We start from the raw sequence: 23,521 nt of genomic DNA, 5'->3' as shown, positions 1-23,521 counted from the left end.
TTTTCATCCAGATGATTCAAATATCTGGCTCTTCTTCCACAAAATTATTAATTTCATTGTAGTCTCCAATTAATGAACTTAGTTTCTGTAGGCGTTGTGAAAAATCATCTTCTGTCAAGCCATCCTGAGCGAACCAATGAAGAAATGAGTTTCTCTCAAACAATAACTTGGCTTGACGTTCAATTTTCTTGAAAAGATCCACGACCGACGTCGAATTGACCACAGCACAAACAGACTGGTCTGGATTGCCCAATATCGAACGCTCTGTTTCCAAAAAGTCTGATGCTTCATGCTGAGGATAAAGCCCACATTTGAAACCTGTTGGCATCCATCCAAAAAAGCGCGGCCTTCCACTTTGCTTCACCGCTTTAATCGCTTCCTGAACTGTTTTTGTTTCCCAACTCCCCTTAAAATTTAAACTGCAACTCATATATCTTCCGAGTTGATGGTCACATTTCGTCATCAAATATTCATTTGAAAAGACATTTTCAATCATGCGAAAGGCATTGGCTAATTGTTGTGTCATTTCAACTTTTGCTGTAAAAAATTGTTGAATTTGTTGAAGTGAACGAGTATCGTTGTCGTCATGGTTGATAAAATCAGGAGAGCAATATGAACTTTGAAAAAAGTGAAACCGAGGATAAGGAATTATTCTCACCACATCACAGAGATCAGCTCCATAACCAGAATAAAATCTCTTGGATGAGGAACATGATGCTACCACCTCAACAATTAAATCATTCATATGAACAATATTTGGCACTTGGTCATTCAAACGATGAGGTGATCGTTTGCAAATATCATATAGAGCTTGATTGTCAAATGTCATTGTCACATCAGCATACTCTGTAAGCTCATTCATTGAACACATTGCATTATAAGGCTCCACAACATGTTGATTATTTGAAAGAAATGAATAGTCTCCATTACATGAAGTCATCATTGGAAACAAGGTAAAACAAGTTCTTATCTTTCTTGGATATTCCACAGCAAGATGTTCCAAAAGTTGAGAACACAATCCTGATCCCGTTCCTCCTCCACATGATGAAAATAAGAAAAAGCCTTCCAAAAAATCACACACTTCCACCAATTTTCGTTTTTCAAATAATTTACTTGATTGTTCTCCATAGAATCCTCTTGAAAATGTACCATTTGATGAATCAATATCTTGTTCAAATATAAAACATTTCGGATCATACAATTCTCTATTACAAATTTTAGCTGAATAAAGTGTTGAATGATGTTCCACATCCACAAACAGTGTTCTCGGAATAAACTTGGTTTCATCATCATGATGAGCCTTTTCAGAGTGATGAAAAAACGATTGTAAATTTTCCTCTGAATATTCATCATCATTTGTATGATCGTTCATTCCAAAAAGGCTTTTCCAGTGCTCTCTACATAATCGTTTCCAAAACAAATCTCCAATCCGAATACCAGCTTGTCCCAACTGAATACAAATAATTTCTCGCATTTCAGCTATATTTACTTTTTAGGTATTTTTTTCACTAGAGATTGCCAGTCCCTCTGAATTGGCTTGATCAAGCGAAGGTGCAAGGAAAATGATTACGAATACCGTTCAGTCAGTATTGAAAATGATCTGTCATTGATGAGTTGTAATAATCGTTGGATTCTGTGTACAAAAGTGTTGTCAATCTGCATTCCTGTCATCATATTACTGAGTAATAAAAAATTCCTTGTTGTGGTGGTATGGAGCTGCTTTTTCAATACTCTCTGTGATGAAGGAATGAATGTTGAATTGATTTCTTGAATAGAGAATTGAGTCAATGATTGAATGGAATCGAAGGTAATCATGGCAAAGAAGAAGAACACAATTCTCATCCTGTGATTTTGAACTAAAATTCGTCAAAAACAATTATTTCAACCTTTCTTCACTGGATTGAAGTACCTTCTCGGAGTGAGAGGAATCATTGAATTCTGAAAGGTTTAGAATTTCTGTGGCAATCTTTTCAGTAAAGTATCGATCATGAGTTGCAGCAATGATGATTCCAGGAAAATTCAATAATGCTTCTTCAATCACCTCCAAACTTGGAAAATCAATATGATTGGTTGGTTCATCTAAGAGAAGTATCGAACATCTTCTCATCACAAGTCGATCTCCGTTCACCGATGTAAAAGATAAATGACGAAACAAAAGTTTCTCCTCAAAAGATTTGGCCAATTCAAATACTTCCAAACAAATGTTTGATGAAATCGATTCATCCTCAAATTCAAAGGAAATTTTGGTTCTCTCTGGAAGAATGTCCACTAGATTTTCAGTGATCTGTTCTTGCTTTCGAGTAAATCGATTAAAAGCTTTAGAAGTTCCCTTTTGCACTCATTGTTCTCTATTGTTGTGGCTTAATTTATCTCTGTCCCAACTCCCTCGAATCTTCTTTTCTTTCATGTTGCATTTGAGTTGTGTAGATTTTTGTTTGACTTGTTTCAATTCCTTGTCTTGTTGTTCACGTTTTTGGATCGACTTTTTACGTTTCTTTTCTTCCTGAATTAAATAATTTTCATATCCTCCCTTAAAGTGCACAAATTTCTTAGTATGAGGAGAAAGTTCAGAAATTCTATTAGAAACTGCATTAATTAAACTTCGATCATGTGTCACCATAATCACTGCTCCACTGTATTCCTTCAAAAAGTTCTCCAGCCATTCAATTCCTTGTCGATCCAAATGATTCGTCGGTTCATCCAATAACAAAATATCCGTTTCAATCACACTCAATGCACATAACATGATTTTTGTTTTCTCTCCACCACTGAGATGATGAAATGGTTGTTCCAGTAATTGGTTGGATAGTCCGATCAGATGTGCTTGTCGAAATATCTCATGTCCTCCGACAGCATTCAATTCCTGATACCATTCGGAAGAGAGTGGTTCAAGTCCTTGTTTTAGAAAGTGATTCATTGTTTCATCATGTAAACATTGCAGACTGGTCATGATGGCAGAAAGATCTTCCTGATCTTTCATAATGATTTCCTCAAAATGTTGTGGCAAATAACCAATTCTACCCTCGACCCTCACCGATCCGGAATAGGTATAATCCGAAGTGGTGGTAGTGGCAGTGGTGGTTTTCGAAGTAGAACCACCGTCACTCAATAAACGTAAAAAAGTGGTTTTTCCAGATCCATTCTCTCCTACAAGGGTAACCTTATCACCTATTGAGAGGGAAAAATCCAAATCTTCAAAGAGGCACTTGTTGTTGATGTGTAGAGTGAGTTTGTGCACAGAAATTCCAACGTTTGGTGGTTTCATGATTGGTGTTGTTGTTTGAGTTCTTTTTTTGTTGGAGCTCGATTAGTGCGCAGCAGATGCGTTTAAAACATACCAAATATAGTACAGTTGGAAATTGAAGTAAAATCAATGAAACACTCTCGTCATGACTGTATCAATAGTATCAATAGCAAACTAATATAAATTTGGATTATTTTTAGTTTCGTTTGCGTCGTAGGGATTATGCATTAAATTTAATCGAACCTCCAAATGATTACAGTTGTGTTGTTGACATTAGAAATTTGAGTTGAAGAATTTGAGGTTTTTAAAAACAAATCGATTTTCCACTGCACAACATTGAGGTCATTTTTATCGGCTGAGTAATGAAAGGGATATTATCTTCTGACTTGTGTCAACCATTATCCTGAGTGTGTCATGTTTAATATTAATTAAGACTGAGTAGTCTGAGTCTTGATCTTGTGACTAAATAATTAGTTCTCAAAATTCCAAAATGAACTATAGCATACCTTTGTGTTTTTTACTTCATTTTGTGTGGTTACGTATCACACTCTCACTCCATGAACAATCGAAAAATGATAGCAAGGAGAAATAGTTTTTTCTTCATGGACGGATTTAGGATCCGAACCATTCTCTACTACTGCGTCACAATGACACAAAAATCGTAAGTGATGATTCAACACTAAATCCCTTGCTTGCTTGTAGGTCTCATTTCCTGATACTGGTAATTTCTTGTTTTGCTTGGTTGTTTGTTTGTAGGCGAACATTTGTTGAATGGCCAAAGTGTCCAGAGTAAGCACAACATTGGATCCAACTTTAACTCTGAAATAAAGCTCAAATTGTGGCTTGGTGAATGTGGTGAAACATTGCATGCACATTCTGTGTCCTTCCTCTGTTTCTCTCCAATTTGGAAAATCATGATGATCCTGGAGAGATTGATGACAATGTGGACACAATGAAATGGTTGGGCCTCGATTCGGCTCTTCCAGTATCTCCGTGACATATCCTTCAACCAACCCTATTGAATTCTTTGTACAGGTGTATTCGTATTCGAGAGCTTTGACTGCTGTAGAATCGTTCATTCGGTGAATATGTTTCTTTTGTTGATCCATTCCTCTCGGTTTCACACAGTATGGTAGAAGAGTTTGAGTCAAATCCAAGATTTTGGTGGTATTATAATTCCCTTCTCCTGCTGACGACGTAGCATCCGTGTTGTCATCTTTTGGCAGATACAGTATCGAGAATTTATCAAGAATTAATTCTGTGTGAATTGCTTCTTTTTCGGTCGAATGTCTTCTCACTAAAACATTGTGTAAAATAATCTCACTGTTTGTTTGAATGGATTTAGCGATGGAGTACAAAACGGAAGATCCTGTTGGAACGATGCTGTCCAATTTCAATATCATGCTCGAATGCTTCTGAAGTAAGTACAAAGTGAATAAAGTATTTTCGTGCTCATTTTGAATCAGGGAGTTCTGCGTTTCGCTCCAAGGTACTTGGTCTGTTTCCTTAATAAACAATACCGTTCCTTCAATGTCACATCGATGCATTCTCAATTTGCCTCCTCTCTCATTATCCTCATCAATAATCATGACATCCTCCACTCCACCATTGGATTGTTGAGTGTCGCCTGAAATGGGTTGTTCAAAACTATAGAATAGTTGATGTCTGTAAGAGGAGTAAGGAGAAATATTTTCTAATAATGGATCAAGCAATAGAGAAGATGGTTCACTGTCACAATAACTTGGTTGAATGATTCCTCCTGCATTATGATGTATTGAGTAATTGTTTGGAATGACATATTTACAGGTACTATGTTGAGAGTTTGTAGTAAAGAAATAGAGAGGAATGAGAGGATTTGTTGATGAGCTTTCAGAGCATGTTGATCTTTGACTGTGTTGCGGGTCTGTCATGATTCCTTGTTGTTGCTGATTGTGATGATACATTGGTGCAATAATACTGTACAACTCATCCTCTGGACCAATATATACACGGTCCTTAAAGGAGCATACATTGAATTGAACGACCTTGCCTTGTGAAATGTTGTAATCAAATATTGATCGCCAGTATGAATATTCTGTATCTCCTGATGGTAATAATAAAATACAGAGACTCTTTGTGGAGACGCATTGGATGAGTACAGTATTTGAGAGTTGAGCTTCATCGCTTGTCAATTGCGGAATGCTAACAGTCTTGTGATTCGTTACAACAGCATGCTTGATGAAATCAAAACTCCAAACTCTCTGAATGACACCTTCAATATTCAAATAATAGGAAGGGAAAAATGAAGAGTGAAGATATTTGTAGACAGATTCAAATTTCTTCGTGAGAGGTCCGGTTGCAATTCTTGAAATTAGATGATAATTTCGTTCAAAGGTTGAGGAAGTATCTTGATTGTCTCCACTAAAGTCAAGTCTCTTTGGCGTTGCAATGGCGTTTCTTTGACGAACATGAGAGGGCGTGAGAAAGTCAGGTGGTGTGTTCGTTCGTGATTTGCTGCTTGATCTGGGAGGAGTTGAAGGTAATGATGATACTGATCCATCCTGTTCATTCTCTACCATCATGGATCTTTGTTGTACGTCATTATGACTTGGCAACGATGAGGACAACATTGGATAATTAAATTTGGTTTGAAGAGCCTTAATGTCTTGAGCGAGTTCGTTCATATCGGAGGTCTGAGATTTACATTTCATCTCAAAGAAATAGCTCAATACAGGTCTAGGTCTGTAAATGAAAATTGGTTCATTGTATTGAGAAGGTTGACCTAAATTTGACAAATCTTGTGGAGGAGTGATATGGAAAAGAGTTGAAATTTCGACAACACTTCCAAGTCTCAAATTCCATTTTTCCTTCATTTCCTTTGCAAAATAGACGTCAATGAAATCATTCTCATATAGAACTTGATCCAATCGTTCATTATCTGAGGAGTGAGGTCGGCTCAATATTTTACAAATACCAATCACAAGATGAGGATATACCTGAGATGCAGCTTGATTGAACGTGAGAATCTTGAGTACAAGTCCTTCTTTGACAGGTTGTTGACTCAAATTAATTTCTGAACTGAATCGTTGAAATACTTTCTCATTCATACCTCCATTGATAGCTCTTTTAAGTTTGGAAACAAAGCGACCTTGTGAACGTGTGGAGAGAATTTTTTTCAGATGGTCCCACTGAGAAAAGAATTGATCATTATTACCCTGATTCGATTGTTGTGAGAGAGAAATGCCTTGTGCTGATGAAGAGACATGTTGTTGCGGTTGCTTTGAGGATTTTCTAATGTTATCTAACCAACTCGTGCCACTTTGGCTTGGATGAGAGATCACAGAAGTAGCAGTAGTCGGATTTTCATCCTCAATCATGTCATCAGTATTCTCAAGAGAAGACGATCCTCTTCTCTGTCTATTGTTGTTACTGAATAATAATCGTTCAACTTCGTTTTCATGGATTGATTGACGAACACTTTTCCTTCTAATTCCTTTCAATCTTTCATCGAGATCAAAACCATCCTCCCCTGACAAAATAATGTCCTTATGCACATTATCGGTGTTGGTCTTCTTGGAGGTGCTTGTGTTTTTGGAGGCAGAGGAGGTCACAACTGATGAGGTCCTAGCAGGGGTTGTTTGCACCGGTTGTTGAGAAAGGGGAGTATGTGCTGCTGCAACCATTTGACTGAAACGCTGATCCATTTCTGAGCTTGTGGTAGTTTCTTCAGTTGTTTCTTCTTCATTGTCACTGTCACTTGCAATCAAATCATCGACATTAATGAGTGACTTTGACTTGGAAGTGGCTGTAATTGTTGAGAGTTTGTTGTTGTTGTGAACATGTTGCTGCATTGTGGAGGAGTTTAAACTCGAATGTTGAGGAAGATTGGAAAAAAAGGCACCATTCGAAGATCCCCCCATTGTGACATTCTCCTCATCAGAAAAATCACCAATATCATCTTCATCTTCGATTTCCTTTGGTAAATGGTAAGACAAACCAGTGAGTGTGGCAGCTGCTGATTTTCTTTTGGCAGATGATGTCTGTGCGGTTGAAGAATGAGGAGTGAAGTACTTGGAAGTGTTTAGGGATGATTTGCTTTTGACGGAGGCTTGAGAGGTTTGTTTTTTCTTAGTTGCCTTGTATGTTCTCTCTGGTGGAGTAAGGGGTTGAGAAAATTCGTTTGAATATGAATTAGTCGACTCGGTAGCGGTAGAGGATGACGAGTCGTTCTCAGTTGTGTTGACCACTCGCGGTTGAGAGTCCTCATTGTCAAAATTCATAATTTCATTAAGACTTTCAACATCTTGATCGATTTCGTCCTCATCAGAATGATAAATTCCTGAAATTTTGTCTGGAAGCTGCTTGGTTGTTTTCTTTCGTCTCTTCGATGAGGCTGAAGAGGTCTTCTTTTTCTTCGTGCTACTACTTGAATTTAAACTTGGTGAGCTTCCAAAATATTTTTCAAAATCGTCATCATTGATGGAAAGACTATCTGAGCTGTTGTCATCGTCATCAGTTATTAATTTTGAAGTGGAGCTCGATTTTTTGTTTTGACTGCTCTTTTTAGAGGGTGGTGTGAACAAAGCTTTACTTGATATCATTGGAGATGATCGCCGAGTATTGTTGTGGTGTCGTTTATCATTGTCTTCATCCTCATTCTCATCAACCATACGGTCTCCAATCTTGATGGAAGAAATTTGTTGCGAATTAGCAATAATTTTGTTAGAAAAGTGTTCAATAATATCTTTCTCTTGACTGTTCAACGGACTGGTTTTATCCAGCACTAAATTATTACTCGTTGATGATGGTTGTAATGCTTTGTCTTCATTGTCATCATCATAGAAATCTTTTTGTGAGTTATCTTTCTCTAATGAGATGAAATTGGCAAATTGCGGATTAAACACAATATCTTCCTCATCATCATCATCGTCATTATCATCACCGTCATTATTATAGCGGGAGGGAAGTTGTGGTCGTTGTTGATGAATATTCCGTTTTGATGAAGTATTATTGATCGGATGTTGTCGGGTTGAGAGTGCATTCTTCAAAATTTGATGTTGCTGACTCTCAAAGAAGAGAGGATTTTTTGGGCTCGGAGCCTTTACTCCGGTGGGAGCTAGTGCTGATTTGGTTGATGATTTAGTGTTGTTGTTGTTGTTGTGCGAGTTCTTTGCTGTAATTCGGGAAGACCATGTTTGCCACATGATGACGGAAAAGAGTTACGCCTTTCGGTTGAGGTATTTTTTTTGAAATTATGATTTCTCTGGATCACTGGAATTTGCAAACGGGACATTTTCTCTTGTTGTTTCTTTCACGTCATCAACAGTAGCTACTGTTTACTTTTCAAACCAAAGTAAATTGAGTTCTTTTATGATCAAATTTCTGTTGTCCATCTCAGTTTAATGTTATTTTCAAAGGATTTCTTCATTCGGAGCGGAATCATCAAGGTGTGTGTTCTTGTTGCTGATTGAATTGGAATGGTGTTTGAGTTCTGATAATAGAATAGACTCAAAAAATGTCTTCTGTGCCTATGGATCCGAAAAGAGCGTTAGATCATCACACACAATTTGAATTGGTTGAAAATTCGGAAGAGTGTTTAGCGTTGAAAGAGAATGGAGTAGAGGGAAGTTGGTTTCCCATGCATTTGCATCGAGTGAGATTGCCTTTAGAAACGATTAGCAGCATTCTGCAAAACACGACAATCACCAATGAAAAGCATCTTGCTTCAAACGCTAAACCAACACCACAAGAATTTATTGAAATTCAATTGGTGAATATTCATTTGAGACCACCTTTGAACGATAATGGTTCTGCAACGCTTTGGACAGCCTATCTCACGAATAAGTATCGTTTGAATGAGGTTCAATATTTGATATCACATTTTGAGAAGGAGAAAATTTTGATACCGATCCATTCAATACGACGACAACACGATAACATTATTTTCAAAAAGCCAAACATTCCAATCATCATGTTAGGTGATTATAATGAGCATGATCATGATTCAGCATTAACTTTTTTGACAAAAGAATGTTTATATAAACATGAGGAAGGCACTCAAACATTGGTTCCATTATTTAGGGATGCATTAAATGAATTTGTGCCTCAGACATGAGAAACCCACAGATGGCCTTTGAAATTATTTTGGGGAAAAATAACTTATTGGTCTCATAAGCGACTCGATCACTGTGTATATTCTGTGAATAATTTACAATGTACAAATTGCAGAGTTATTGATGGTTATGAGGAGAATGCAAGTGATCATCAACCAGTGTTGTCCACTTTTGTTTTGAAATGAATCATGCAAGTCGAGATGGCGATCTCAACTGCTTTGTATAGTTTATGAAGACCTCATGTGGATTATTTCGACAATCTATATATTGTCTTTTTTTTAAGAAATTCAGAAGTTTCATTTTCTTTGGATGTAAGAGTGAATTGTTCAGATGAATTTTTCACTCACTTTTCATTAGTACTTAATTCACTCTTGTCATCATCATATTCCTTGTTGTTTCCAACGTTGGGATCTTGGGATCTTGGGGTATTTTCAGGGTTACTTGTATTGTCAGAGTTCAAAGATATTGCACTGACACTTAATGACCTTTCTAATGCGATACTTCGTACTCTTGGAGATGACATTTGAGTCTTCTCAAACAATTGTCTCTCTCGTTCCTGTTCTGCATAAATATCCATATTGAACTTGTCCTGTGCAAACAGTGGATTGTAAAGCAGCACCACACATACAGCAAATAACAAAATTCCAAACGAGTTCAGAAAGTAAGAAACTGTAATAGTGTCATTAGAAAAGGATGAAGATATCACCGCTGCAATGGCTGACAAAATTTGGATAAATGTTGACAAACACATGGCGATGGTCAGGATTAACACTTTGGTGAATGGTTTTTGAATGGCATTAATGAATGCATTTCTATTCGTTTCTTGTTTCAAGTTGAGGGATCGTTGATGAATGGTTCGCATGACTTGAATTCCATAATATACAAAAAGAATGCTTTGCATGGAAACGAGAACAAGATAGATGAGAAGAGATGTTGCATAGAGAGGGGTCTGATCTGTGGTGAGGAGATTGAGTTTGACAAGAAGGTTTGTGACAGCAATGGCGATCACAAGGGAAATTGTTATGAAAGCAAAGAGAAAGGTTGAGATATTGGAAAAGTATACAAGAAATTTGAATACTCTCTTTTTCATCGTTCCTGCACGGTAAGCTGTGTTTAAGCTGAGACAAAACGAAATCATATAATTATTTCAATTAGTAATGAGTTGCCAAAAATTCCAAAAATGTTGATCACGTGAAACATTGGAAATTATAATCCTCTTCAACAACAAATATTCATCATTACACTTACAACACATTTTGAATGAAACACATGATGACAAATATTGTCACTGTCTGTACTTCAATCAAGAAATTCTCAATCATTCCAAACACTTGTGTCACAACAAAATATCCATCAAAAGCAATTTCTTGTTTGCCTAAATTATAACCCAGTGAGAGTCCATTGTAGAGAACTCGAAAGGTTAATCCACAAATTTGAATGAAAACCAAAGCGAATGTCAAAAAGAGAAGAATCTTTTGATTACGTTGAATATTTCGTTTCATGACAAAGGTTGACTTTTTCGACGATGAGTGTGCCACAAGAAACATTCCAATGACAATGGCAAAAAACAAAAAGAAAGAAAAAATAAAGAAAAAGGAATTGACAAGAGAAGAGACATTGACTGCAAAAGATGGTATTAATGATTGAAGAGTAGTTGTTGTGTTGGTGGGAGTGCTGCTGTTGTTGTTGACATCTTTGAAGAGTTGTTGAGAAATAATTAATTGGAAAACAAACGGAACGTGATCTCTTCCATTCTTGAAGAACTGAAGGAATTCTAGAGGGATCGATTGTGGTGAAGTTATTGTTTTTTGATGTGAAGCGAGTTGTGTGAAAACGCTTGTGGTCATTCGAAGGATGAATGTCGTTTTTTGCGTAATTTTTGTGTTGGTGAAGTCTGCTTTGGATTCAAACTTCCGAATTGTCCAAAATGAAAGTTAGGATTTGGACCTTTCAACAACACAAAAATTTTAATGTTGACATTTAACGATTCGGAGCTTGGTGAACCACAAACAGTTCGTGTGAGCAAACCTTGTGTGAATGGTGAAGATCAGTGTTTTCATCAATAATTCTCAATTTATCGATAGGGTGTGGTGCACCTTTATTTACAAATTTCCTCGACTACTTTCGATCTTTCTTCTTGTAACACTTTTTCAACAAATAGACAGCACAAGCATCTTCCTGAGGAGAAGAAGAAGCAACTCCATGCAAATATTCTTCAAAATATTGAATGGCTTGATCGTATTGTTTCTCCAAGAAATGATTCACTGCAACATTATAACTCTTCCATTTCTCTTTTCTTTCCTTATGTTGCAATTCATACATCCATTCATCTTGAATGTCATTATTATTCGATTCTCCAATTTCATACAAATTAGTTTTCAATAAGGAGATGGATGAAGTGTGATGCGAGTTCGAGGAAGAAGAGGAATCCTTGCATTTCACAACTAAAGGAGAATTTGAAAACTCTGGAGGATAAATTTTCTTAGTGCCAACATAACGCATTTGAAAATCACGAGAACACCTGTCATGAATGAGATCTGATGCAATGATGGTAATGTTCAGTTTTAAGGCATGTTTCAAGAGAAGTTCTAAATTGTGAAGATAACTTCCAACTATGGAGAAGGATTTGATTTCTTGAGTTCCGACATTTCCTGATTTACACATTTGTGACACGATGGCAGCTTTAAAGTTCATAGCGCTCAAGAGATCCCTCTTGGTAAGACATTCCTTATTTTTCCATTTTGTGGATGTGAGTTGTGTCAATTTCTCCATCATTTGCTTGGTGGATGTCACTCCTTTTTCTTTATGATGTGGAATGTCACTTGTCGAATTCCAAGAGATGGTCATTTCATTATTTTCAAAATTACCTAATTGTCCTCCGCTCAACCGAGCAACTTTCTGAATCACATCAAAGAAATCTGACATGATAGGAACCAATTCAGAGTCACTCAATGCTTCCATACAAGCATCCAAACCTCCAAAACGAATACACACAATGGTTAATGCTCTCTTTTCCAATCCAAGTCGAAACAATGATTTCGAAACTGGTTTCATGGATGAAGAGGCTCTCCTCGAACATTGTGAACTATTCGAAGAAGGTGCATCTTGTGACATGGAAACTCGTACACCGCCATTGATCAAACGGTTACCAGATTCTGCAGTTGTAGATCGACGAATGGATTCATTTCCAGATTCGGATTGAAGTGAATCTAATTGAGCCAATAAATGTGGTGGAATGAAACATCGATATTTTCGAATTTTTCTCACCATGCTGTGGAAATGCTGTTGTAAAATATAAACTTCCTTAAATTGGCTCATATCGGTGGGATCATTGGACACTGTGTCTAAATCCATATTCGAAACACTTTCGAACAAGTAGATTAAATTTTGGAAGGGTTTGACAATACGTAATGAAGCAAAAATTCCCAATGCAATTCCTACTCCAATAATGAACACACTCGAAACAGAGGCTGCAATAATCGCAATGATCATGGTTTGAATGTAATTCCATTTTGGAACACTGAACACAAAGAGCCAGTCGATATTTGCAGAGTTACACATTCGATGCATGTTGATGTAACGATCACCATATTCTTTGAGGAGAAAGACGCCGCAAGGAACTGAGGAGAGATTTTGAGAGAGTTCAGAGTAGACAAATTTTCCAATATCATTCACTAGAGGAATGTCAAAATCGAGAGCTGTTTTACGTTTTTGATTTCCTTGTTGGTCCCAGACAGCGACTGGAATGGTAGGATAACTTGCTGTGTTGATGACAAGTGACATTTTACATCATGTGGAAAGTTATTATTGAATAGTAAACTGATAATAAACAGCTCACTTACATGCAACGATATAATCAGTATCAATTTCAATAGCAAATGCCATAGAACCTCCAATATCATTTGTAATCTTCTTGAAATACTGAGAAATGGTTGACACTGAAATATCAAAACCAAAATACCAATCAAAAGAAGGTTTTCCTGGTAATGGATTTTGAGTAGGTTTTGAATTGACCAAACTTAGAAAAGTGATGGTAGGTAAAGTTGGATCTGTATAAGACATGGTAAAAGTTGGTTGATTGACATGCTTTTGAGCAATTTCTAAAATACCACTCATGTCAAAAGGAGGTAAAATGACATCTGGTGTGGATGACTTGGTCACACATTGTTCATGTGCTTGGAAATTGTCACAGTAGGTCCAATACTGCCCACTATCATTGACATACAAAATACTTGGAATTCCATTCATCATCATTATTCCCTTATTTCCACCTGTGGGATCACCAACGTATGAATCGATCATTAAGGTCGATAAAAATTGATAAGCAGATTTAAAGATTTTAAAGGTCGTTCGATCGATATAATCTGTATCGTTATAATTCAGATCGAACCACATGGTGTTTTTAGCACTTTCAGAGGTCATAATGACTTGTTTAAAAGTTTCATCGGTGAATGTAATAATTTTGGTAAAGTGTTCAGACATTAATTCTTGACCCATGGTCGATACACTTGTACTGAAACATGAAATCCAAATGGAAGTTAGAAAAGCCACAGCTGCAACAATGGCTGTGGTTACAAGCAAAATGAGCATGCATTTAATGGAGGAGATGGGTTTCTTGGATGAGTGATGACGAGTATTATCGTGGTGAGACATGGATGATGAATTTGAATCATCATCATTCTCTTCTTGAGGAAGATGACTGCTATTGAATGATACTGAAGAACCATTTTCTGAGGAATGAGAGGCGTTGGTAAGAGGAAGAACTCTACGAGAAGAGGACAATCTCTTCATTATGACTTTGATCGAGTGGATTAGCGTTTGGGTTGTTTTTTAGTTGTCTGCGCCAAAAATTTTACGACAGATCTCAATCTCTGAACAAGTCGAATATTACCGTTTACGGATCTCCCTTAATGTCGGATTGTTTCTAAATTGTCAACTCGTGAGAGATTTGTAATTCCTGTTACTGCAACCCTCAATTTATCTCTATCTGAGAGATTAATTTTTCCGTCGCCAGATGTCCGAACATGTTTGGACAAAATTACTTGAAAAGGAATTTTCTCAATAGATGATCTTTTTACGAGAGCTATCTCTCATGGCTGTAAATCACGGTAAATTGGCAGAGATTAATGAGTGATGATGTGGACAGGAAGTGATTGCTATGATAAATCAAAACTCATCATTTATTCATGAACATCTATCTTCACCATTGTTATTCATTCGTTTCAGGTTCATTCGTTGGAATTTATAGGGTTGAAACAGCTCTGGAGAACATATTGTAGAAACCGTTGGATGCGATTCAATTTGTTGTTGGGTGCATTCCACCATGAGGAGGAGGAGGTTACAGAGAGAGGTGGTTGGAATAACAAAGTGTTATTCCTGTCAGTACCACTCTGATTTGTCACATTTTCCACAAGGGAGCATTCTTGCATCTCTTGTTGACACGAAGAACTTCCACTTGGCTCCGGTAAACAACCATGCAAATCTTCATCTACAAGTTCATGAATTGTGGAGCACTCTACGACTATAGATTGGTTTAGGAATGAATCTTCTATTGATTCGGAATCGATGGATTCGTTGAATCGATTCAGAACAGGTTGTGAATGAACTGAATGTAAAAACTTGATGTCATCCTCATGCTTTGCATCATTCTCTTGAGCATGCTCCAAATCAATATCATCAAAATGCAACTCACAAAATATGGACTTTTCATTCTCATTGACATCCCCAACAAATAATGGTGATGAAGATAGATCTCCCTTAATTGGTGATACATGTAACAAGGGATTCACCGTGAGACTTGATGTCTTATCTCCTCCAATATCACATTCCTCTTCTTCTTTCAAATCTTCCGAAATTTCATCCTGTTGAGTTTTTGAAAAATCAATTTCTTCCTCAAACGTTTGTTCAATAGGATCTTCGAAATCCATCAAATCAGAAGCACAAGTGTTAAATTCACTACTTAATCTGAGAGAGGCAGAAACTCGCTTTCTCCGAGTGAAATGAGTTTCCTGGTTGTCCAAACCATTGCCAATGTCATCTTTTCGATGTGCATGCAACTTGTAGACAAGGATAGACTTGTCGCTACATGCAATCCAAACTGAATCTCCAACTGTAGAAATACATGTCACAAATCCCTCAATTCGATACTTCCCTAATAGTTTCTTCTCGCTGACGTTCCATACAGATATTTCTCTATGAGTTGCAATCCAAATATTGTCGTCTGCAATGTGCATACAATTCACAAAGGAAGGAAATTGAATACATTTCTCGCACTGAATAGAAGAGGGAGTAGTGCTCCAAATTTTCACACAACAATCTCGCGAGGAGCTCCATACTGTGTTTGTCTTTGAGCAGTAACAGAGTTGTGTCACTCCATACATGTGACGTTTCGAAGTGCCTGCATTTTCCGTCACACTATTCTGGCTTGCACTCGCCTCTGCAATTGACTGTGACTCATTGGTTGTGAAAGTGGCCTCTTGATTCAAAGTGGTCAATGTCGTTTGATTGGACACCTCATTCATAGGTGATGTCCTTTCCTCCAATACATTCCAAACTCGAATGGTAGCATCATCAGATCCACTCCACAACAATGGTCCCACCGAGCACAAGGTATTGACCCATGATTTCAATCCCACATAACTATTTTTACATGTAAAAGTCAATGTATCCCACAATCGAATGGTGAAATCTACAGAGCAAGTGGCAACCAGACCTTCGTTCAAACCAACGATGGCTGTCACTGTTCCAGTATGTCCCACCAGTGTCCTCAACAATCTTTTTGGTTTGATGGAATAAATGTTAATCGTTCCATCTGCCATTCCAGCCCACATGAGTGGCTGCTGTTGAGAACCATTGGAATGCATGAAAGAACACATACAAGAAACGTAAACTCGTTTCTCCTCTCGAATGGTTTGAATGACGTTGCATGTCTTGATGTCAAAGATCTAGTGTGACCACGAAAGAATTAATGGAAAGCATGTCATTATAACAAAACTTACCACAATAACTCCCTTCTTTTCTCCACACCATACCTCTGTAGGCGTTGCTGTGGCAAATGAGATGGCTTCAATATTTGTAATTTTTTTAAAGGCTTCATATTGAGAACTTTCATCATCGAGTTGTTCCATCTCGTCACATGAGGGCAACTTGTTCACAAGATCAACCTGTTGCTTTGTTTGTGATGGGGTGGTTATTGTTGTTGAAGATCGAACAGGAGTTGAAAGTACTTTCGAAGAATGTGACGACTTGTTGTTGAGTCTTGTCAACGCAGTGGTGTTTCTTCTCTTCAATGAATTTGGTGTTAATGGGCATCCTCCATTCATATTGTCACCTACAATTTCCTTCTTTGGTGTGCTTATTTGCGAGGAGGGCTCTTTCTGTTTCGAAACGAGAAGAGCCGCTTTTACAAGTGGCATTTCGTCCTTCCATGTTGGGCTTAATAAATTTTCCTTTTCTTCATGAGCGTTTTCTTTATCATGATGAGAACGATATCCATAACATGGAGACGTATACATGAGATCACGGTTGTTAGTATTCAGAGAACCTGTAACTTTTTGCACACCGTTTTGAGTGAATGCAGTTCCATTCGAAGAAGAATTCTTTAACATTGTTGTCGAAGCTTGGTTACCTTTCATAGATTGTCTATTCTTACTGGTGAAGATAATTTCAGTCGTGGAACCAATGCCACACGAGGAAGCACTCACATTGATGGTGGTATGAGGTGAAGGATGATGAAGGGATTTTGATCGTGCATGGGAAGGAGTTCTTCTTGGAATGGGCTGCTGAGGATCATCATCACTTTCCTTTTTGCTGCAATATTTTAATGGACCATTTGTCGACGAATCGGGATGATGAGTTCTTAAAGGCAAGTTGTTGTTGTTGTTTGATGATATTCGTGCCGTGCCATGAAAGGAAGATGTTGTAATCGGAACCCGAAGGCTGGATCTTACCGGATATGGCAATGATTTGACGGCGTTGGAAGAAGAAGAACCCTCCTTATGATTAGTTGGTTTCAATCGGTTGTTCATATTCCCTGTTGTGGCAATTCCAACATTGCTGAATGAAGACTGTTGTTGAACACTACCACTTTTAAGGTGAGAATGTTGTTGATGATGATGATGCTTATGAACGGACAATGTTGATAAGGGCTGAACATGAAAGGATTGATTTAAAGACATTTTTTTAAATTTTGAAATTGTGAAACAGTAATTTAAGGCGGCAATCAAGAATTTAACGGTCGTAATGAAAACAAATAATTATTAATTTTTAACATCAGCAATAATAATAATATAACAAACCATTTAGAGAAATTGACGAGAGTTTCATTAGTGATTCATCTACAGATCTTATCTATGGCCTCTATTGAACTAGAATGATTGGCAATCCAAATCTTCAGTACATGCATAAAATTTTCCATTTCCTAATGAATAGAAACCAAATTGAGGGAGTGAGGTTGCTGAATATTGTTTTGGAATTTTCTTTTCAATAACCTTATTCATATAATCTACATATTCATAGGAATGTTGATTAGAGAGAGCAATAACAGAATGATCATTCGAAACTGACACCAATGGTCCAAAATAAACCATTCTTGATGGTGTTGAAGAAAATTCCCTTCTTGTTGTTGTATGTAAAATTTCATTCTCTCTGAGGTTGTGTAAAATTCCATTCTTGAGTGACTGGTTAAGTTTTTTCTCTTGTGTGAAAATTAAATCTTTTTTCACTTGGTAATGGACATAGGGTTCTCCAAGTTTTGGAATTTGTCCAACTCGAGCTGCTCCAATCGAATACGAAATGAAATAAACTCCTCCAGAATTAGTACTCGATGAATAATTGGAACACAGGACACTTGACTTAAAGAAATATCGATCCGCAATGGCTACGTCTAATTTTCCAATGGGTAATGAACACCAATTCATGGAAAGAGGAAAATGTTTTCCAACTACATTTTTCAATAAATCACCAGATGAGAGAATGTACTCAAACTTGTCAGTGACAATCAAGACAGTGACATAGCCTGGAATTTCCATATGTCCCACATGCATGTACATGGTATTTAATCCATAAAAGGAAATGCTCGAAGCAATGGCACCACTTTGCATGTTGATTCTATAGACCGTGTAGTAGAGAGAAGCGTAGGCATAATCGATTCCATTTCCTTCTTCATTGGGTACAAGAATAACATTTCCTAATGAGGTTAATGGTGTACTTAATGTGCTGTGTGAAAATTTAACGATCATGTTCTGTCAATTCCATAAAATTCACTGTTCGTACTCACAAGAATAGTATTGAAAGAAGTGGACAAGACGAGACCTCTCACCATTTTCACCGAACTGTCAAACTTGAACACATTCGTTTCTAAATTTTGTAATGAAATTTTCACCAAGCACACAGAGTCCGATTGACACATTCGCAACACAAAATAATTATTCTTCTTCGAGTCGTACAATGCCGTGAGAACATTATTCATGGCACTCATTGGTCGATCAGTAGTCACTGGCAATTTTAAGAGAATTTTCCATAAACCAGTTTCAGCTGCCAAAGAAGCTAAATAGGATGCATCGGAACGAGTAGTATTGTTTTCATGTTGATGGTGATCCACAATCATTAATAATTGACCTTCTTGATTGGTTGTTGTTGTTGCCGTTTTGGTTGTTGTGGTGGTGGTGGTGGAATCATTGGAGGTCGCTACAGCAAAGAGAAGACTATTTGGATCCAATGAAAGTTTCAATGCGGAAAGAGAAGGTGAGTTGAGAGAGCCATGCAGCGTGATTGGTGGAATAGCCTTGAATGGTGTTGGAGAAGAAGGGATCAGCAAATGCTTGGCTCCATGAAGAAGGAGTTGCAGAAGTGGTGAGAATGTGGGGAATGTGGTTCGACGACGTTGAACAAGAAGCAGCAACTAGGAGGAGCATGAATGAGAAAAGAAGCATCATCATCATCATCCTCACTGAAACTGGTTCGTGCTCTCGTGTTGACATTTTTTGTGTCGAGACGATCAAGCTTGATGACAACTCGGGTGTTGAGGATCAAGATAATGAAAGAAAAATCACCTCGGAGATGAGTACGCGAGATTTTGACACAGATAGCTTTTATTAAAGTTCATCCTTCTCTGAAGGAACCTCAGTGGCTTTCACTTCTGGTGGTGAGGTCTTCTGTTCAGCTTGAGCATTCTTATAGGACAAGCCAGAGGTCACAACATTGACAAGACGATCTGTGAAGGCCTTCTTATCTTCCAAGTCATAACCAGAAATTAAGGAAGCAGTGTCATACAAAAGAGTGATGGCTTCAGTGAGGGTATTGTCATTGACATTGTTCTTCAAAAGATTATTCATGTTTTGAATCATTGGGTGATTAGCATTGATTTCAATAGTTCTCAATTTCATCATCCAATCCATGTGTGATTGTTCTTGTCCCAAAGCTTGAGCCTTCATGATACGAGCCATGTTCGCAGAGACACCAAATGAAGAGGCAACTAAAACAGCTGGAGCATTGGAAGTTCTTCGACTAATGGTGACCTTTGAAACCTTATCTTTCAATAATAGGTTCATGACAGAAATGAGGCTGTCATATTCCTTTGTCAACTCCTCTGTTTCCTTCTTCTTTTGCTCTTCATCTTCATCTGGGAATTTGACATCTTCCTTGGCAATATTTTGCAATTTCATGCTCTTGAATTCGTGGAGTTGTTGAACCATGTATTCATCGAGTGGATCAATCATGTAAATAACTTCCAAATCTCTCTTTTTGAATTCTTCCAAGAGTGGAGAACTTTCAACATCCTTCATATCTTGACCAGTGACAAAGTAAATTTGTTCTTGTTTTTCCTTCTTTCTTTCAACGTATTCTTCCAAACTAATGGCTTCATCGGTTGACTTGGAAGTAGTGAAACGCAACATGGAGACAAGCTTGTTACGATTTCTGTCGTCCTCAATAACTCCCAATTTAATATTCTTTCCAAATTCCTTCCAGAACTTTTCATATTTGGTGAGATTCTTGTCTTCCTTCTTGTCTTCCTTCTTTTGCTCCTCCTCTTGTTGTTTCTTTTCTTTTCGTTCCTTTCTTTCAGTTTTATCCTTCTCAGACAATTCATTCATAATTTGAATGGCCTTTGCTAACAACTTCTTTCTAATCATGGCCAACAATTTGCTGTGTTGAAGAGTTTCACGGGAGACATTGAGGGGTAAATCTTCACTGTCCACCAAACCTCGAATAAAGTTCAAATAACGTGGTAACAATTCTTCAACTGCTTGATCGGTAATGAAAACTCTCTTCACATACAACTTGATGTTATTGGCTTTTTGAGTAAAGTCAAACATGTTGAATGGAGCCTTCGATGGGAAATAGAGAAGTGACTTGAATTCGACTTGACCTTCAGCACTGAATAATTCCCAGAACAATGGATCTTCAGTGAGACCAGTCATGGCCTTATAGAACTGAATATATTCCTCGTCGGTGATGTTTGATGGTGATCTCAACCACAATGGTTTTTGTTCATTCATAATCTTCCATTCCTCGACAGTCTTCTCGACCTTCTTGGTCTTCTTTTCTGGAGTCTTTGATTCTTCCTCAACTTTAACTTCTTCTGGTTTGGTTTCATCTTCAGGTTTGGTCTCACTCTCTGTGGTCGTTTGAGCAGAGGCAGTTTCTTCTTCGACTGGCACTTCCTCAACTTCAGTTCTCACTTCATGCAAATAAATTGGGAAGTGAATAAAGCTGCTATACTTCTTAATATGATCCTTCAATTTGGACACGTTGGCGTAATCCTTTGCGTCATCCTTCAAATAGATGGTCAACTCAGTACCACGTCCCAAAGTGTCACCTCTTGGATCCTCCACAATGGTGAAAGTGTTGTCGGCAGTACTGGTCCAAATATATTGCTTGTCATCATTGTGTTTGGTAGTGACAGCAACCTTTGAGGCAACCAAAAAGACACTGTAGAAACCAACACCAAATTGTCCAATCAGAGAATTATCGGGAGAGGTCGCAGCTGCTTCTTTTTGAAGCTTTTCAATGAAGGCTTTGGTGCCGGACTTGGCGATCGTACCAAGGTTCTGCATTAAATCTTGCTTGGTCATTCCGATACCTGTGTCGCGAATCTTGAGAATGTTAGCATTTGGATCGGCCCAAATACGAATTTCAAGATTTGGATTGGATTCGAGAGCCTTTCGATCGGTCAAGCTCAAGAATCGAATCTTGTTGAGAGCGTCCGAGGCGTTGGAAATTAATTCTCTCAAGAAAATATCCTTGTTCGAGTAGAGTGAGTTGATAATAATACCTATCGTTGTCCAATTCATACATCAAGAAAATGTTGATGAGAGCAGGAAAATTTTAATTCATTGTTGGTTTCCATGTGTGAATTCGTTGTTGTATCCCATTGGGAGAGAATGATTATAAATGACATAAACGAGCACAGGTTTAATATAAAAATATATATAATTTTTGTGTTGTTATCATTCATTCAGATTTACACATCAAGATGACACTTACCTAGTAATTGATTAATCTCAGCTTGGAATTGATGTTCCTCTCTAGCACTTGCTTGCGAATTCAAAATTTGTTCCAACTCATCGGTAATGGTCGAGGTACCAGTACCAGGTGCGTTTGCTGAAGTCGTAGTAGTTTCCTCAGCGTGAATATAAGAAGACGAGCCTTCCATCAAAAACAATTGAAAGCTCAAGGTACTAATCAAAAGCAATAGCAGGGTTGCTGCCAAGACTGAACTGCTTGTTTGAAACTTCTTCATGATGATGAAGGTTTGTTCTTGTTCTTGTTGTGAGAGTAAGATGAGTAGGCTGATCGGAACGAGATGATGACTCAGAAAATTTGGTTCCGTGTTTTTCAGTCAATAAAGAGAGTGGGTGGTGTTGTTGATGATTTTTTCAGAGCCTGAAATTTAGGTTGTGGTGTTGCTGGCAAACCGATGAAATTCCGATCGAACACGTGTTCCTTGTGGAGCAAAAGGAAGGAGGCTCCTCTTGTCCTTCTCTTGTTGGAAGACTTTGCAGGCTGAGCCACATTTCCTATTAAGAGTTTGAGGAAGTCCCGAGAGGAGATCTATGGGAGATTGGTGTCCTTTTGACTGCAAGTTTGAATTTCAGTGACCCTTGATCACGCTGTCTTCCGAGTGGGCTGAAGACATGACGCGACATTTCAACACATGACGAGTCATTTCATTGCTGAGTGATTCGTTCAGAATTAAAGGGAGGAGCCACTAATTACCTCAGGTCTTTGTGAGCGTGATGCTTCATGGATCCTAATAATGAAGGGCCCCTCTATTAAAAGTGTAATTTCTGTCACCCCCAAACTAATGCAAACAACATCACTTTCAAATCAACAGACAAACCATGCAGTTTATTCATTCAACGTTGATTTGGTGGGCGTATTCGAAGTGTGTTACTATTAGAATCATGTTTAAATGATTATTGTTGTTCACTTGGCCAACCCTTCTTCATTCTCTCAATTTAGAAGAAACATGGCCACCCTTATCGTAGTTAAAATTGCACATTACTGCTGTTGCCACGGATAGGTGGAACAACAATACTCAATTTAGGACTTGTACTCACTGTCAACACTCTCTTATTTCTATTGGTTGCACTATTCATGGATGGATTCTTCTTCTTGTTTTTGAATGAGGATGGAAGTTTGAGCAGAGTTGGCATCCTTAAACATGGTCTTAATCGAACGTACTCATCCTCCAGATAATCCTCCAACTCTTGTCGATCTATGTAATCATCTTCTGTATGATGAGGTATAATCATATGGTTGACAAAATTTGCAGCTGCATTTGTGGCGGATACAATATCTGGAGATTTGTGAAAATAGTGGTACTTCGGCGATGGAAATGGTGTTGCAGGAGATGTTGGTTCAATGATGAGAGGACTATGGGAGTATTGCGGATTGAATGGACTTTTGTGTCCACCACCACCACCGCCTCCGCCTCCACCACTGGAGTTGCTATTCATACTCGAATTGGGTGAACGCTCAATAATGATTTGTGGATTCTCAGAATAAGGTATATGCAAAGTCAAGCTGGTTTGATGCATTTTCTCAAAAGTGTTTGGGAGTTTGGGAGAGTTTCGCGAGGGTTGTTGGAGGGTGGTTACTCGTTGAAGATTTGTGTATCTATGTACAAATATGAAACGGCGGATGTGTGTGATTTTTCTTCTTGTTCAAAATTTAGAGTTTG

General features: G+C 37.8%; 9 protein-coding genes across 9 annotated transcripts; 1 reads left to right on the top strand and 8 right to left on the bottom strand.

Annotated features, from left to right (window-relative positions):
* Positions 1 to 16: 16 nt before the first annotated feature.
* Positions 17 to 1,474, bottom strand: FDP41_004994 (uncharacterized protein; the record flags this gene model as incomplete). Its single annotated transcript, XM_044708469.1, has 1 exon — positions 17 to 1,474. One exon carries the CDS (start codon positions 1,472 to 1,474, stop codon positions 17 to 19), a length of 1,458 nt encoding a protein of 485 aa, XP_044560380.1.
* Positions 1,475 to 1,876: 402 nt separating this feature from the next.
* Positions 1,877 to 3,265, bottom strand: FDP41_004993 (uncharacterized protein; the record flags this gene model as incomplete). Its single annotated transcript, XM_044708468.1, has 2 exons — positions 1,877 to 2,316; positions 2,383 to 3,265. The coding sequence occupies 2 exons, from the start codon at positions 3,263 to 3,265 to the stop codon at positions 1,877 to 1,879; spliced, it is 1,323 nt and encodes a 440-aa protein (XP_044560379.1).
* Positions 3,266 to 3,786: 521 nt separating this feature from the next.
* On the bottom strand, positions 3,787 to 8,427 carry FDP41_004992 (uncharacterized protein; the record flags this gene model as incomplete). The annotated part of the gene is made up of 1 exon (XM_044708467.1): positions 3,787 to 8,427. One exon carries the CDS (start codon positions 8,425 to 8,427, stop codon positions 3,787 to 3,789), a length of 4,641 nt encoding a protein of 1,546 aa, XP_044560378.1.
* Positions 8,428 to 8,738: 311 nt separating this feature from the next.
* FDP41_004991 (uncharacterized protein) lies at positions 8,739 to 9,338 on the top strand (the record flags this gene model as incomplete). Its single annotated transcript, XM_044708466.1, has 1 exon — positions 8,739 to 9,338. One exon carries the CDS (start codon positions 8,739 to 8,741, stop codon positions 9,336 to 9,338), a length of 600 nt encoding a protein of 199 aa, XP_044560377.1.
* Positions 9,339 to 9,679: 341 nt separating this feature from the next.
* FDP41_004990 (uncharacterized protein) lies at positions 9,680 to 11,183 on the bottom strand (the record flags this gene model as incomplete). The annotated part of the gene is made up of 2 exons (XM_044708465.1): positions 9,680 to 10,454; positions 10,585 to 11,183. The coding sequence occupies 2 exons, from the start codon at positions 11,181 to 11,183 to the stop codon at positions 9,680 to 9,682; spliced, it is 1,374 nt and encodes a 457-aa protein (XP_044560376.1).
* A 271-nt stretch (positions 11,184 to 11,454) lies between these two features.
* On the bottom strand, positions 11,455 to 14,127 carry FDP41_004989 (uncharacterized protein; the record flags this gene model as incomplete). Its single annotated transcript, XM_044708463.1, has 2 exons — positions 11,455 to 13,097; positions 13,179 to 14,127. 2 exons carry the CDS (start codon positions 14,125 to 14,127, stop codon positions 11,455 to 11,457), a joined length of 2,592 nt encoding a protein of 863 aa, XP_044560375.1.
* A 437-nt stretch (positions 14,128 to 14,564) lies between these two features.
* On the bottom strand, positions 14,565 to 17,513 carry FDP41_004988 (uncharacterized protein; the record flags this gene model as incomplete). The annotated part of the gene is made up of 2 exons (XM_044708462.1): positions 14,565 to 16,280; positions 16,335 to 17,513. The coding sequence occupies 2 exons, from the start codon at positions 17,511 to 17,513 to the stop codon at positions 14,565 to 14,567; spliced, it is 2,895 nt and encodes a 964-aa protein (XP_044560374.1).
* A 189-nt stretch (positions 17,514 to 17,702) lies between these two features.
* FDP41_004987 (uncharacterized protein) lies at positions 17,703 to 22,078 on the bottom strand (the record flags this gene model as incomplete). Its single annotated transcript, XM_044708461.1, has 4 exons — positions 17,703 to 18,523; positions 18,610 to 19,237; positions 19,458 to 21,610; positions 21,823 to 22,078. The coding sequence occupies 4 exons, from the start codon at positions 22,076 to 22,078 to the stop codon at positions 17,703 to 17,705; spliced, it is 3,858 nt and encodes a 1,285-aa protein (XP_044560373.1).
* A 748-nt stretch (positions 22,079 to 22,826) lies between these two features.
* FDP41_004986 (uncharacterized protein) lies at positions 22,827 to 23,378 on the bottom strand (the record flags this gene model as incomplete). The annotated part of the gene is made up of 1 exon (XM_044708460.1): positions 22,827 to 23,378. The coding sequence occupies one exon, from the start codon at positions 23,376 to 23,378 to the stop codon at positions 22,827 to 22,829; it is 552 nt and encodes a 183-aa protein (XP_044560372.1).
* Positions 23,379 to 23,521: the final 143 nt, after the last annotated feature.

The sequence above is a fragment of the Naegleria fowleri genome (assembly GCF_008403515.1).
Source record: "Naegleria fowleri strain ATCC 30894 chromosome Unknown tig43, whole genome shotgun sequence".
NCBI classification, from domain to species: Eukaryota; Heterolobosea; class Eutetramitea; order Acrasida; family Naegleriidae; genus Naegleria; species Naegleria fowleri.
Note: the sequence above shows the minus strand (reverse complement) of the source record. Positions and strands in the feature narration are given on the sequence as shown.